The sequence below is a fragment of the Podarcis pityusensis genome (assembly GCF_964106645.2).
Source record: "Podarcis pityusensis genome assembly, chromosome: 17".
Classification (NCBI taxonomy): Eukaryota; Metazoa; Chordata; class Lepidosauria; order Squamata; family Lacertidae; genus Podarcis; species Podarcis pityusensis.
In genome coordinates this window covers 20569146-20586388 of record NC_138042.1, presented here as the reverse complement: position 1 = coordinate 20586388, position 17243 = coordinate 20569146, and the positions used below count along the sequence as shown (strand labels likewise).

At 39.9% G+C, this 17243-nt stretch overlaps 1 protein-coding gene across 6 annotated transcripts in view; it reads right to left on the bottom strand.

The window, feature by feature from the left end:
• Positions 1-17243, bottom strand: part of KDM4C (lysine demethylase 4C) — a gene marked incomplete at its 5' end in the record, with an annotated part of 196664 nt that overhangs the window by 104230 nt on the left and 75191 nt on the right. Inside the window, one exon of one of the 6 annotated variants that reach the window (XM_080987742.1) lies at positions 3379-3423. The exons of the other annotated variants lie outside the window; for them this stretch is intronic. Within the exon in view, the coding sequence (XP_080843868.1) occupies positions 3394-3423 (30 nt within the window). The 3' untranslated portion in view covers positions 3379-3393. Of the gene's footprint in view, positions 1-3378; positions 3424-17243 lie in introns of those variants that run through there. 6 annotated transcript variants of the gene reach the window in all.

Here is a 17243-nt window from a genome sequence, read left to right as displayed (position 1 = left end):
TTTTCAAGGATCTCAACTATTTTTCATGGCAGTATAAGCAAGAAAGAGTGAGAAAGCTATTGGCACAGAAATGGAAGCAAGAAGAATTACCGACAAAAGAAGAGTGGCAGATGAAATTAATGGACTATGCAGAATTAGATAAAATGACAGGAAGAATTCAAAACCGGTGGGATCAGAGGTTCTTAGAAGATTGGAGTAAATATACAAACTATTTGAAAATCAGCTGTAATCAATTGAATACGCTAATAGGACTGCAAGAAGTTTTGTAAAGAGGACTATATGAAATACTGCAGGTAAAATTTATGAAAAGGACTATTAGTTATGGATTTTTAAAAGTAATAGTGAAAATAATGAAATGCAAGACTAAGTGATGAAGAATGAAAATCATTAGGCGTAGCTGATGGAAGTCCTAAAAATATTGTATAAGATATAATGTTATGTGGTATTTGGAAAATGTATTTGCAAAAACTAATTAACAGAGAGAGAGGGAGAGAGAGAAAGACTTAGAAGCTAACTGAAAATGACAAAATATTATTAACATTTCTAGATCCATTTCAATCAGGGTTTAGGCCCAGTTTTGGCACAGAAACTGCTTTGGTTGTCCTGTATCATGACCGCTGTCAGGATAGAGACAGGGGATATGTGTCCCTGTTAATTCTCCTTGACCTCTCAGCAGCTTTCAATTGACAATGGTATCCTTCTGGAGCAGCTGTCTAGAGTTAGGGGTGGGTGGCACTGCTTTGCGGTGGTTCCGATCCTACTTGGATGGTTGTTCCCAGAGGGTGTTGCTTGGGGAGTCTTCTTCAGCCCTGTAAAGCCTTCAGTGTGGGGTTCTGCAGGGTTCAAGCCCATCCCCTATGCTGTTCAACATCTACATGAAAACACTGGGGTAATCTGGAGGTTTGGTGTACGTTGTCAGCAATATGCTGGTGACACTCAGCTCTACTTCTCCTTTACATCTGCAGGTGAGGCAGTGGAAATGCTGGACCAGTATCTTGCCTCGATAATGGACTGGATGAGAGCCAACAAACAAACTCAATCAAGATGAGACTGAGGCACTGTTAGTAGGTGGTTCCTTAGACTGGATGGCTGGGAGGTTGCCTGCTCTTGATGGAGTTACACTTCCTCTGAAGCTACTGGTATGTAGTTTGGGAGTACTCCTGGATCCTTTGCTGTCACTTGAGGCTCAGGTGGTGTCAATGGCATTGAGTGCCTTCTATCAGCTTTGGTTGGTGGCCCAGCTGCGCCCTAATCTGGACAGGGATAGCCTACAGTCTATGCTCTGGTAACCTCAAGGTTAGATAATTGCATTCTACGTAGGGTTGCCTCTGAAAACGGTTTGGAAACTTCAGTCAGTGCAGAATTCAGCGGCCAGGATGATCACCAGGGTTTGAGCATATTACACCAATCCTGGTCCAACTGCACTGGCTACTAGTTAGTTTCCAGGCCCAATTCAAAGTGTTGGTTTTGACCTATAAATCCTTAAACAACTCAGGACTGCAATACCTCTAAGGCTGCCTCTTTCTATATGAACCTAACCCCGAGATCATCTTCTGAGGTCGTTCTTTGTGGGCCTCTTCCATGAGAGGTCTGGAAGGTGGCAACACGAGAAAGGGCCCCTTTTTGGTTTTATTATAAATTTTGTGATTTTATACTGTGATTTCATGTTGTAACCACCCTGAGACCTGAGAGTATAGGGATGTATACAAATTAAGTAAGTAAGTAAGTTAGTTTCAGAGTTAAAATATACTCTGCAAATAAGAACAGTTTTCACTAGCATTTCCACTTTTGCAACAAGTTATTTAAAAGGTATCTCTGTCCTTGCTCTTTTTAAAAGTAAGCTTTCAGTGCAATCCTCTTATGCTTACTCAAAAGCAAATCCTGCTGACTTGGAACTTACTCCCAGTTACCTATGTATCTAATGTATTAAACAGTGTTTTTTCTCAATGAGAATACTTCTCCATCACAATACATCTAATTCATGCTTCAGACATGAATTTTGCTTACTTACAAGAGAACATCAGAAATAAAACTTCAAATGTCATAACAACCATCAATTAGAATCAAATGATGGATTGAAGAGTCATTGTAGTAATTGCTGCTATATGATTAAATTGATATATTTCAGAACTAATCATATTATTTTTATACCTCTTTTTACCTGACCAGGTTAAGCACTCTCATTCGTTTTAAAGAAAGATGATACTCATTGCTATTAGACCAGCACACTCGTTTTGTCTCCTATTGACATCAGTGATGGGGGTTCACAAAGGAAGAATTGCATTGAATTCCCCCCCCCATGCAATCAAATTCTCTCTAAATTCAAGGTACAATGAACGTCAAGCATGAAAAACAATTGCATAAAAGATAGCTTCTGAGATTACAGCATTTGCTGTGAGACTTAACATCTTCCTGCAGTTTGAGAAGGGATTAATATATAAGCCACTGTTAATTTATTGATGAAATACATCCCTCGTGGAATAACATTCAGATGTGAAACAATTCTTTAAAAAGAAAAAATAAATAAACTTTCCCAAAAAATTACAACTATTCACAATATTTTTTACAAGAATATTTTCTGATGTGACAACATTGTAGAACACTAAGAAGGGTTGCAGTTTAAAATGTAAAGCCTGAAAATGTAATAAATATATATATATCGTTTTTCATAAGACAGTGATCCCTATTTCAAACACCATGTTTTAAGACTATTCAGAGATTTTCATATACACCAATTGAAAACATCACTTGTTGAAAAATACATATTTGAGCTTCTATTCACTGGAGACTGGAAATATAAAAGCTGCACATCAGACAATGAAAACAGAGGCATTTTGTAGAACTTTTTCTTTTTCATTTTCCATTTATTCCCCCCACTCCAAATGTGCAAAAAATGAAATATGCTGCATCCATAAGCAATTCAAAGGGGGATTTTAATAGATGTGTGTTCCCAGTCAAATTCAGAGTTATTCAAATTTTGAGGGTGGTTTTATGGGAATAAGGCATATTGATGGGGACATATTGATGTTTCATAGATCATTAATCCGTTGAAGCAGAGTGAAAGCCAGATGAGGCCAGGCCTATCAGTCATGTGAGAAAGTACTGTGAACTCATCCTACAAGTAGAACGCATATGTAATCAACAAGGTCAGACCATAGATACTAGAGGTGCAATTGATATGCCTGTGCATGCCACCCCAGTCCAGGCCTTGAACCAAATCATGGACTAGCTCTAACATCTAATTAGGGTTCTAAACCCTAATTACGGTATACATGAAGTCAGGAAGAGGGCAGGGGGAGAAGGAAGCACTATGTTAAGCCCTGCTGAGTACTGCTTCACCAGTGTGTTCCCTGCAGAAGCTGTTTGTCTTTTCTTCGAGTTGCAGTGGGCAGATCAGCGCTGATGGATAGCTGATGAAGGACCCTGTTTGAGAGGCAGGGAAAGGAAGATCTTTCAGGATAGGAGGTTGGGAGAAGAAAGGGAAGCTCCTGGGTGAGAGCTGGGAGGGTTCAGCTTTCTCTGTGTGGATCGTTAAGATTTACTTGTGAAAAAGGACTTAGTATGCTTTTTTTGGTTTGGTTTGGTTTGGTTTGGTTTGGTTTGGTTTGGTTTGGGTTTAGATTATATCGGTTTTTTTATTGTGACGGATTAATAAAATAATAGTAATTTAAAAACAACAGGCAACTAAGAGAGTTCTTAGATATGTTCTTCCCAATTAACTAATGAATTCAAGCTTTCACTACCATAGATTACTAGGTCGGATTCAGAAATGGAATTCAATAATTGCTAAACCTGCAGGGCCGAACTGTTAAAGACTCCTTTCACTTAGAGTCACTAGTTTTTAGAATTAAAGCAAAAACAAGATATACCCTGATAAAGCTTGTTACAGGGGCAGTAACGGAGATGATTACACTTCCCATATAACCTACAGAACAAACATTTGTCAGGCACCACTTAGATGTGAAAAGGATTTTAGAGCACGTTGCAACAATAGCCATTCTTCCCTAGCAGAATCAGAGTGATATATTTTTACACTGACCTTCCAGCAACTTGTAGGCAGTGCCGCAGAAACCTTTGATATCAGCTATCATTTGTTCAGGCTTCAATAAAACAAGTGTTCTCTTGGTAAAAAGCCTTGAAAAGTACACTATGTTCACAAGTCACACACAAAAATAAATAAAAATGCTAGGCTTCCCACTTATTTCCAGGGTTTTTTCCTCCCAAATTTTAAACTCAGGGTGGCTCCTAGGGACAATTTAAAAATAGCTTCTCGGTGTGAACCAGGAAATGACTTCTGCAACCAATAAGATGGTTCTCTCTACAGTACTCGAATTGTATCTTGGGGTAGAATTCAGTGCTGTTATGGATGCATGGAATGAACTCTGTTCACGCAACAGAGACTGTTTTCTTCCCACTGCATGCCTCTCAGCCTATACTAGGGTTTTCCCTAACCCTCCCAAACAGATTTAGAGGGTACAGAGGGTGCTGGACGTGGAATGGGGAAATCCCATTGCATGAGTGGTCCTTGTTCTTTGCACAAAGCAGCTTAGTTGAATCACAGTGGATACTGGCTGTCTTACTTAGAGTAGACCCACTGAAATTTATAGTCATGACAAACATGAGACTAACGTGACTGGCACTGGAAACAAGTCTAAGTGTTTCTTCCCCCATCCTTTTCTGCTTGTCTCTCTAAGAAGGGGAGAGATAAGTCAAGAAAAGGAGCAAAGGACAACAGAGGGGGGAAACAAGGAAATATAAATGCCCATCCAACATCCTCCTTACTGCCTCCACACTCCTTGGCTTGTGAGTGAACCTCTGTTAATATCTGATCATTGAAACCTCTGGGGCTGCTGTGTGCCTTCCTCTTCAGTTGCCTCTTTCGACCAGCCAGTCAACCAACCAGCCATTCCCCATCTCCCTGGTCTTCTTTTCCAAATGACTCAACTCCTGTTCAGGGTTCCAGCCAGCCAGCCCTGCCCTTTCTCAGACTACTCCATGACTTACCTCACAGTTTTTGGTTCCCCACAGCATTCTGTGCCCACTGAACATGTTCAGTCCTCATTGTGTGTTTTGGTTCCTTCCCCCCCCCCCATCCCAGACCCTAAAGTTATTTTGTATTTTTGCAAGCCTTTGGTTGCCCCAAGTTTGCCAATACCTGCCTCTTGTCTATAGATGCACCATTTGGAGTGCAGAAGGACCTACAGTCAGGGAATGAATGCCTCATTAGGGTAAAGGATGGATGGTGAAAGTGTTTAAAGTGACACATTGCAAAATGAGATGGCAGCAGGAATCTCTGCTTAAACATGTTAACAAGAGTTTCCACTACTGTACTCTCATCACCACTTCCCAGGTGGATAAAATTTGAAAGACTTATGACAACTGTTCGCCAAAATGAAGTGATTTTGTAAAAACAATTGTAGAAAGATCTGCACTGCGTGTCAATTTCAGCTTTTATTGAAGTCAAAATGTGCCCAAATCAGGCCACATGTGGTTGATCAAATAAATAGCATTTCAGCTTAGAAACATGAAATATTGTATTTAATGATAGATGATAGATAGATAGCTGGACAGATAGATAGCTAAACTGTCTGAAAAACAACTCTGTATGGAATCATTGATCTAGAATCACAACCATTAACTTCCCCTTTAGGCTTCCATTGGTATTCACAGGTAACAAAATCTGGTGATAATTTAATATTGAAGGGGGGGTCAGCTTTATTAAGTAGCAGAACTAGAATACAACAGCTTCCAATAATAATAAAAACCTGAGAATTCAAATTCTATAGTTCTAAATGGAAAAGAGAGGAAACATTCCCTCCTTTTCTGAAGTTCAGATTCAAGTACTGTAGTTTATGTAGAAAAAACAGCACCATCCACACATAACCGTGCGTGTGTGCTATCAGCTGTAGTACACACATAAATCTTTAGCAGACATCTAAAGGGGGCAATCCCAAAAATAGCCAGGGAGGACTGACCATGCTCGGTGGCCACAGAAGCCTAGATGACTGGTATGGAGAGTGGGGAATGGAAAACGGTGTGGGAGAGAAAATAGAAAGCACAAAATATCCTGGAAGACAGCCTAGCTGACTGACTAAAACAGTGACTAGTAGCACTACACACAGCACCATTATTTGCCCCCCCCCAGTAGATTCTACAGATTGATAAGCTTCCTATGTATGAGGAAGGTTCCCCCCCCCCCTTGAAGCAAAGCTTTTATTCTTGGTTACAACTTGCGCTTAAAAACTGGACTGACTTCATTTGGCCTTTTCCTTGAAAAATCCTTTGTCTCGATACACACTAGGAAGCGAACATGCTCACTCCACAGCAACAGAGAGAATACATGTATCCTGAGAACTTGTGTTTATAGTTTTCTCACATTAAATAGGAAGCTTAAAGTTGCAAAGGGGTTTAAAGAGTGCAGGTGATTTACTGGGATAGGTATCTGGCTCCCACTCATACCGATGAACAGGGCCGTCTTAAGCATATGCGGCTCCGGGGTGCAAAGATCTGCCCGGCGCACACACACATACCCAGGTTGCCCAGAGTTCTCGACCTTTTTTGGGAGGACCCCAAAGTTGTTGACCTTGGCCGGCCGCCTCAGCAACAACAGAGGGGCCCAAGGTGGCGGCGGCAGCAGAGCAAGGCCAAGGCCGGGGCCGGGCGCCTGGGGGCGGGGTGCGCAAGCAGAGCCCAGCGCAACAACAGTTGAGCCTGAGGCTCGTGTGAGCAGTGTGTGCTGGGCGGGCCTCTTGACCACCCGCCAATCCCAGGCATGCAGGAGGACGGAGCCAGCTGGCTGCCTCAGCACCTTGCTCGCCCGCAGCAGAAGAGCTGCGGTGCTCCGACGGGCTCCGCTCCGCTCAGCAGTGGCTGTCGGCTCTTCCCAATCTCCGGACTCTCGGCCTGGCCGGGTGCCCCACACCCCTAGCACCTATGGGTAAGACGGCCCTGCTGATGAACTATGGAACAATCTCTGGGATTCAAACATCTAGCAGGGAGTGAAATACATGTGCTACTCCTTTATATAATATGTTTGCGTGTTTCTACAGACATTGATGAAGCTACCAGCATAGTTTGACCAAACTGCGGGAGGCAGTGGAAGACAGGAGTGCCCGGCGTGCTCTGGTCCATAGAGTCATGAAGAGTCGGACACAACTAAACGACTAAACAACAAACAACAACAACAACAACAACAACAACAGACATTGATTGGAGTAATTTGTGGGTGTCCTTTTGTGCCTTTCAGAGGTAGTATGGAAGAACACTGGCCAATGCATAGGTGTACAGAGAATAAGAAGGAACTAAAATCCTCTTACTTTTACAAAGAAGGCTTTGCTGTGTTGATGTAGGAGGAAATTTTAAGATTACTTTACTATTATCATCTGATTTCTACGGTGAGGGCTATCACTGTGGGTTTGCCTTCAAAGTTGATTAGAATACAGTCATCATCATAGAATATTAGTCATCCTGATTCTTTTCCTACACATCTACCTCTCTTTTCTCCAGGTGGACATATATCTAGTTTAAACACCCTGCTTCCTTTTTTTCTCCCACTTCTGGCACTGCTGTCTTGAAGCAGTGCTGGATCAGAGACTAGGGTTTGAATAAAAGTGTGTTGCAGAGCAGAGAGAAGCCATTTTTTCTAAGAATAAACAATCCTGACTCTAACATCCTCAGTTTTAAATTAGAAGCCAGTCCAAGTAGATATCTAATGACTTGTTTAAGGAACAATGGCTTCCTTATGGATTTGCTTTGTATTGCTAAAAATAGCTAAAAATAAAAGTCTCAAATAGCATGTACATGTTCTCATATATAAGTTAAAGGGGAAATGTAAATACAGTTTCTGAACATAGTGAAAAAACTCATCTAGGGACTGATCAAACATTAAATATTGTTTTGCTATGCTATGCATCCGCTTTTCAATAAAGGCAGGTATGAATACTGCATTTTTAAGAAGTGAAAAGTATTTTTCCTTACACACTTCGACAAGCTTCAACAATTAAAACAATTTTGAATCATAACTGTTGAAACTGAATGCTGTCTTATTAACTCAAACCCTTGCCATTTGAAATTCTCTGAACAACGTTACCCAAACACAAAACAAGCTACAGATTTCATTAAAGTTAACTACATATAAATGCCTTCAGGTAGAAAAGTATAATTTATTACAAGGCTTCCTGTTGTTTGGCATATGGAATTCTGAATGCAAAAACTAAATAATAAAAAGAATATTAATGAAACAAACAATAAGTCTATTGCAACGCATAGCCCTCCCTGCCCCCCCCAACACTTCCCTTCAAATTCTAACATGGTTCAGCACAGAACCACGGCTGTACACATTACTGTTTACTCTGGCTCCAGAACACTGCTCGTGTTTGAAGCTGTGTACACATGGCATTAGCCACAATCCATATCTATCCTGTAGTTTCTTGAGAAATACTGCTGTCTAGTGTGTCTTCCTTCAAACCAGCTCCCATCTGATCTGAAAACACAAGCCACATCCACTTTGCAGTTAAGCTGAGTTGTGGAGATCTGAGACAGCCATTGTGCATCAGATGACAGTACATACACAATGACAACTTCATGAACAGGAGTTCGGGGGGGGCACTGCAAGCATGGGGAAACCAAACAGGTAATGCACAAGGAGTGAAGATACCCCCGCCCACCCTCAGTACAGTGGTACCTCTGGATGCGAACGGGATCCATTCCAGAGCCCCGTTCACATCATGAGCAGAACGCAACTTGTGTCTGCGCGTGCGCGGGTTGCAATTTGCTGCGTCTGCGCATGCACGAGCGGCAAAACCCAGAAGTAACCCATTCCATTACTTCCGGGTCGTCGCAGGACGCAACCTGAAAAGATTCAACCTGAAGCAAACGTAACAAGAGGTATGACTGTAATGTGCAAATGTGACTTGAAACACTTAAACACAAACACACAAAAACAAAAAACCACCCTCTTTTTGCTATGATCTACCCCAAAAAAATCATCCTGTTTAACAAAACAATTTGCACGTAGTTGTTTTCCCGAGAAAAAATCAGTTAGAAGGCTTTTTCTCTATTATCACATCTACAATAAAACTCTTCTTAGCAAAGGTTTTCTAAAGTCCTGCATTAATTTATTCATCACATTGTTCACAGAACTTGGATATGTATACACAAAAACCGTGAGAGTTGTTATAACTGCATTTTTCAATCTACAAAATATGTGATGCGCCATCCTTGCAGAAACTAGATAAATTCAACTTATACCGAATTCAAGATAATATGCAAGTTCACTATAAAATTATGTCTCTGTCTCAATGCCAGCTTTCAGAGTCTCATTGTATATCTAGGATGAAGGTAACTGATAAGATTGGGTAAAATGTTTTGTACAGCATGCAAGCTGTTTTTTAGTCTTTAAATGCCCATTAATCACTCCTTTCTTTTTAAAAAGTGTTATTTAAAAATGGCAGTTCCACAATACACATCCTTTTTCAACTATACTGTATAATCATCTCTCAGGCTCACAGATTTCCAAGGGAATATTTCAGAACATATTGCTGTTATCCGGAAATCAAGCATAAATAAAACAGCTGATATCAGTTCAGTACTTTGGCAGGCTGTAAAGACCATTCTAAGACAATTCTACCTCTCTATGTCCAATTGGATTTCTGGTGCCAGAATAGACATCTGTACACCCTATACAGTAACGATAAGAAAGTAAGGCTATTAATATAAATGTGTAAAAAGGAAATCACGACACGACAACCCTTTTATGAGTGTCGGGGAAAGTGGCTACCTATTGTGGTCTATTCACTGTCAAGAAAGGAAAGTGCAGAAATATATTCTACATTCAGAATATGAATTGTGAACAAGTATCCATTAGAAAATGTGCAAGTCATTCACTTGGCCATTTGACAGATTAAATTAGAGTGCAAAACTTAGTTTGGAAGTAGAGAGCAAAAATCAATATGAAACAGACTTTTCCGCTGTAATTCTGGATGAAATAGATTTGGCATAAAGTCAGCATTGGAAGGTAAGACATTGTAAGCCCTCGGCTCCTACCTCTACTTTCCAACTCCTGATTTCAAAAGAAATAATAAAATATCTTCCCTATGCCACCAGTATATAGGCACCCCCAATTTTCCCAACATGCTACCATTTCTATTGTGACAAGAGAAGACCTTTTCATATGTATTTCCAAATGCAAACAAAAATCCAGAGACTATTATTTTCCAGAAGCTGCTCATGCTCATTTATTCAATACCACAGGACTGGGGGTACAGTTAGGATGGGAGAAACGGCTCAAAGCAAGATACCAGTAGTGGGTTCTTCAAAGCAAATCTTACTTCTCTCTCTCTTTTGAGGGCAACAGTACTTGCACCCCTTCTGCAGAATACTTTGAAGAATCCAGTGGCAGTAGAAGTGTTTGGTTTCCCCTTCTAATAACCCAACCAAGCACCCAGCACACACTTCTTAGATACTATATCCAACAGAAAAGAGGGGTCCTTCTTTACCACTCTGCTTGTTCAAGAAGATGGAAGAACGAGATCCTATGAGCTCCTTGTGTCCTTTGATCCTTGCTAGGCTGGTAGCTGCAGCATCCCTCTCTGGCCATCTGGAGTGCTGGCACTTCAGTGCAGCTCAGTCAGGGGTTCTTGCTGCCTGAAAGCTACCACAGTGGAATAGGGTCTAAATCAGGCATAGGCAAACTCCGCCCTCCAGATGTTTTGGGACTACAACTCCCATGATCCCTAGCTAACAAGACCAGTGGTCAGGGATGATGGGAATTGTAGTCCCAAAACATCTGGAGGGGTGAGTTTGCCTGTGCCTGGTCTAAATAGTTTGATCTAACTTTAAAAAAAACCATTTCATAATCAATCTTCTTTTGCTGCTGCTTCTACAGGTGCTGGTTTGGCCAGAAAGAAAAGAGGGTGCACAACCTGGATGATCTATTAATTCTTGTAAAGGTAGGCTTCTTGATATCATCCTACAGCACAAGAGGATTTTTAAAACCCACACTTAAGAGTTATTCCACATTTGAGCTTTACTTTGCTGTTAATCCACATTTCCCCTATTCAAATTTTACTGGACTTATTTGAACATGTCTATGAGAAGCAACTTCAGTCTTTCTTGTTCATACCATTAGACATACCCTTTTTCGTTTGCCCTGCCTTCTAACTTGTTGATTCTATTATACTCGTACCAACAGGGTATGCATGCAGTGTGGAAGCCTTGTTTTTTTTTGGGGGGGGGGTTATGTCGCCGCCCAAGAGGTGTGCAAAAGCACACAATTAGGCAATTGTAAATTTGCTTGTGCAGTTTTCGGGATCCTTCAAGCAAAAGTGCACCAGAAATACCTACAAGCACAAGCGGAAAATAAATGAAAGCATTAAGGAAATAGTGAGCTTGGAAATGGGAGTAGCAGAAAGTGACAACTGATCCAACCACACCAAAGCACCAAAGCAAATTGTCTGCAACTCCGAGTGGATTGGTTTAGAGCCTGTTTCCCCCCCAATTTATCAGATTATTCCTGAATTTACAGGGGGGAAGCATCAAGACAGGTGGTGTTTAGAGGATAGCATCATATGGAAATACGCAAATTAAATGGAAACACAAACAACTGCAAACACACAGTAACTCCAGTGCAGAGAAGCCCTTAGATACATATGTTGATACTTTTAATGTATTCATAACACATTCAATTTAAAATCAAATCAGATTTTACTTTATTGGCCAATATTTCCCATCAGTATGAGAAAAGGGAGGAATGTTGATTTGCTCACAGAGGAATCCTAAGAGAGTGTAAGAAGTCTAAAATGTAATAAATATCAGTCTATCTAATGGTGTCTACCAATAAGCAGAATGCACTTCCACTTTTGCAACAAGACATCCTCTTCCTTTCCTCCCCTTTTCAGTCCCTCACATGCCCCCCCCCATCTGCTTTGAAGACCTGGGGAATTCTCAGGAGTACATGGGGGTGGGCACAGGGCTTCAGAGAGTGATGGAGAGGATAGGAAATTACGTTTGTGCAATGCTTCTTTGTGGAAATTTCTCTCCAAATGAAGAATCCTCTAACTGAGAAGTCCCTTTGGAAGTTCATTCTCCGTTCTCATTTCTCAATCGTAATTTCAAGGGACACCCAAATAAATATATAAAATCCTGTATGTTTGCTGAAATCTGTATGGTAGGAAGCAGCGATGCAAACCCGACCTACAAGCATGTTGCAGGATTAATCAAAGATAATATTCATTTTGTGTGAGAAATGTTCTTATGAAAACAAAGAAGAAAATGATCTAAACATGTTTCAGAGGTTTCTCCCCACCGCCCTTTCCAACAGTGTTTTGGTGTTTAAATACCATTTTGAAGTACAGTACTTAAAAGATTGCGTGGCAAGAATTTTGAATAGTTAATAGGGTTATTTTTTATTTACACTACACATGATATGGCTAAATTAGATCATTAAATTTTAACATTCCACAGAGGAATGATAACGGCTTTCTGATGATGTCAAAACAGTGGGAATAAAACTTTTGCATTCAGTGTTCCAGTGTAATCAGCACGTTATTTTATGTGCAGATGCTACTTCACCAAATTATTACCACATTGTTCCATCTTTAAATAGACAATTCAGCAGCATATGCTTAGCTGGGAATTAAGTTTTTTGCAGTAGGGTATAATGTACTGTTATTTCCTACTAAAATATATTTAAAGGGAATAATGCTGGATATAAAAAATGATGTGAATAATAAATGAGCTCTCTCCTGGAACGGTAGCTTATCCTTAACATGGAGGGGGCTATCTGTCATGGATGCTTTAGCTGAGATTCCTGCATTGCAGGGGGTTGGACTAGATGACCTTTGGGTCCCTTCCAACTCCATGATTTTATGATTCCATGATATATGTATTTAATGTACTGAGCTACACACAGGATCAAAACCACTAATGGAAGCAACATCTTAAAACAACAGGAGAAAGGAGAAATACATGAGTAGAGAACAGGAACTTCGAAGAATGTTTGTTTTATGCTTTTAGATATGCTGTAAGCCGCCCAGAGTGGCTGGGGAAACCCAGCCAGATGGGCGGGGTATAAATAATAAAATTATTATAATTGTTATTATTACTTTGTGATAGAAGTTACACCGAACCTTTCTGAAAATTGACTCCCAAGATGAAATGAGATTCAGATTGGGAAGTTTAATAATAAAACCGCACATACTTTGTTCCTAATTGCTTGCTTGTTTTAATAATCACATATTTCCTCAGAGCAATGGATTTTACATATATAATAGTTATTAGAAAGTAGGTACATTTTGTTCAGCTTAATCTCAAAGCCTCTAATTAGAAGCTTTGGAAAGGTTCTCAGTTTTACAGGCCTCAAACCAGTGAACCTTGTAGTCAACCAAATATTATAACTGCAATGGAAGCCAAGGATCGAGAGTGCAAGGCATGCAAGATCTAACCACAAGAAAGTTTCTAGCGCCACTTACACAATAACTCTTGGATTACCCAGCTGTTGGTTTTAGGACTGTTGGTGGTATAATGCCTTGGGACCCTCCTACTGCTCAGCTGCTTTTCGCTTAAAAAATAAATGAGATACTGCCCAAGCTAAACATTTGACCTACAAGTGATTTTCGGCAATGCTTTCCAGCTGAGCTACAGTGTTTGCAATCACAATTACAATGGTCTCGTTTTCAAAGAATAAACATGGTCACAGAGCATAAGGCTGTCTCCTGAGGTAGACATTCAGCCACTATCCAGCCAGACCCCATCTAAAATCGACTCTAATTACCCTACTGTGTGGCAATGCTAGGTCTTGCTCTCTGCACTGGGGACATGGCATATTTTCTGTAGAGAAAATAAGAGGCGCATTTAAAAGACTGAGAGAAAATTCCTCCTCAGTGATCCCATTATCAATTGCTGGTATGTACCATTTGTGAACATAGGCTGGGAATCAACTGTCTGACAGCCTCCCTTTTAAAAAATACATTTCAAAAAGCCATTTCAAAATCCCATGCCATTGCTGTACATTCAAAATTAGCATGTAAGGAAAATATTAGGCTAGTATCTTATCAATGTGCCTAAGTTTTGCATTGATATAGAGCTTATCAAAATATCAAAGTTACCTTTGTTTGTACTCAGGTGAACTAAATTTTACTATAAATATACATAAAGGGTACAATCTAGCCAACGTTAGCCATTAGTTAAGTTGCACTGATTTAATATAGAACATGCCTAATTTTGCCATTGATATTTGTGGATCTTAGAGGTAATAAACTTTGGCTGGATAGGCTCTATGTACAGTACATAAATATTTATATATCTATATATTAAATTTTAGTGATTTAATTGAATGGATCTCAAGATACCCAATAGCTAACTATATGTTTCAAGGCAAGATAGCATGGTTGCAAGTTACAGCTTCACATTTAGCTAGACTTGTACATAAGCCAAAACAATAAATAGAGCAACTTTCATCAAATTCATAACAACCATTTTACATTCAGTCCTGTTTTTTTAAGAGCAATGGGAGAAATTCAATGCGTCATTCACCAGATTGCTCAATTAATGTAAGTATTTTTGCTTTCCTGATGGAACTATCTCCCATCTCGTTCCTTGGCATGCTGTTCCAGGGGTCTCCAAATACCTCCCTGAATCAGTTGGGGGTGGGGGGGCATGCAAAGCGAGGAGAAAGGCAAAGCCCCATTGCACTAGCAAAAGTTATTGCACTGGCTTCTGGGGAGGGGGACTACTTAATTGAATCTGGCCCAATATATTGTAGCTTTCCCTCTACCACTTCTTTTTTAAAAGTGCATTTTTAAGGAAATTAGTGTTTTCTGCAAAAACCACCACTTCAAATGCTACTTAGTTGTTTTTAATCCTACCATAATCTAGAAAATAATGCTCGTAAAACAAAACTGAATACAAATGAAATACCAAATAAAACAGATTTGTTTACAGATTTGTTTACCTATTCACTGAATACTAAACTTAGAAAAGAAGGTCTGGGAACTACCGTACTTTTCCGTCTATAAGACGCCCCCATGTATAAGACACCCCCTATTTGGGGGGACTCAGATTTAAGAAAATGGGGAGAGATGCATCCGTGTATAAGACGCCCCCTAATTTTTGACATTATTTTTTTAGGGGGGAAATTAGTTTTATACATGGGGAAAATATGGTATATTAGACCACAGGAATGAGGGTAACAGTCAAGGCTGACTGCAGTTGTGAACTTAGATCTCCAGTAGTCATTGCTGTTACACAACAAGTCATCTTCTCCACTAGTCATCCTCTCCACTACATTTAAGTTTTGGTATTCCGCTGCAAAAAAAAAAAAAGAAAGGAATAAAGTCCATATTCCATTTAGAAAATTCTGGCATTGCCTTAATAGAAGTATGAGAAAAATATTATTTTACCTCATCAAAAATGTGCAATGTTCCACATCAGAGAACAACATTATTGACAAAAAGTCTTATATATATAACGAAGCCTCATTTGAGGTATGTTAAGAAAGTCTAGATAACTGAGTGGAGTGCACCATGCTGTAACAACAATCCACTGAGCAATGAGAAAAGGTTTAATTTTCCATATTACTGATATTCATAATTTCTAAAGATGACATTGTTACTTGGAATAGTTCTGATACACAAAAGCGGCACCAACCACCATGTATTACCCAACAATTGTGTTACTTCTGTGCACTGGAGTCATTCCCAGGTGTTAGGCCAAGGTCCAGCGCTGGTTGTAGGGAGTCACAAACAATTCCTCAGGCCATAAGCCCTAAGACTCTTAAAACACTAGTGGCAGAGACTGGATTAGGTTTGTTTAACCTCATGCCATAATTCTTATTAGAGCACTGTGTACTGCAACAACTTTACATTTCAATAATAATAATAATAATTCTCAACCTATTAACCCCAGTCTAAATCTCTACATTTTCAGTGGACTTATCAGCACACTCAATATAACACCCAGAACCTCCACAGCGACTTCGTCTTGTGTCTTCCACGTCAATATGCAATTCAAACCAGCTTCTTTCCCCTCGTCTTTCTCCTGTCAACATAACCACAGCCACTAGGAATGCATGGAGAAGGTAGACTCTCCAAGGTGAGTGAGCACTGAAGTTTCAAAAGGAGAGCTGCCAATCATAGTCAGCCATCTAACAGATGGCTCAATCTACCCTTCTTCCACTATCCAGACAGAAAGCACAAGCATTTGTTTGGCACTCTAAGGGCTTTTCATAGAGGCAGTGGGAACTGCATCTGTATCTCTGAACTCATGCACTGGCATCAGATCTACCCTAGCAGCCTTGAATTTAATTGATTTAACTGTGCTTTTCCTTTTAGCCAGCAGGGGCACCTACAAATTGTCACTATTTTGAGGAAATGATTTGAGCATATTCTGCAACTTTAGGTTTGCACAATTAAAGTGAATTAACATGCTCCATCACCTTAGCACAACATTTCTTAAAAAACAAAACAAAAAAAACACACCTCAGACTGTTTGCAGTTAGGAAAGTGAAGGGGAAACACGTGGAAAAGTGAGGGATGAATGATCAATTGGAAACTGTGTAAGAACCATGCAAGCAAATAGGGATGAATGGTAAAATGCCAAAAGAGGAAAAAACAGAGCAAATGACTATCATGCAAATGAGAAACACTGTAGTGCGACAAGTAATTTATTTCTAAATCATAGAATATTAGAGCTGGAAGGGTCATCTAGTTCAACCCCCTGAAATGCAGGAATCTCAGCTGAAGCATCCATGACAGATGGCTATCCAACCTCTGCTTAAAAAGCTCCAAGGAAAACCTCCAGTAAGATTGGTCTCAAATAAAATCATCCTCTTTGTAACACCTGGAAAGAAAAGCTAAACAGGGAGAAAAAGGTCACTAGAAGATATGCATAGCATAAAAGGGAACAAATGATCTACATGTATAGGAAATTAGTAAGTACATTTGCTGGACATTTGTCTTGCAATGACCTGTGAACACTGACTTTCAGAGAACCTTTCTTATATGTGTCTGGAGGGAGAGGGGCTATTGTTTCTTTTGTTTTTGTTTTATTATGTATTTTGTGTTTTCATTTTGTATTTTTATGTTGTAAACAACCCTGTGCTCTTCAACTGAAGGGTGATGCAGTACAGTATACATATTGAATAAATAACATAAAAAGTACTTTGTTATCATTAACCTCCTCCAGGAGGATGACTATGGGCATTAGTGCCAATGCTGGGGGGGGGGGGATTTCAAAATTCCTTCTAG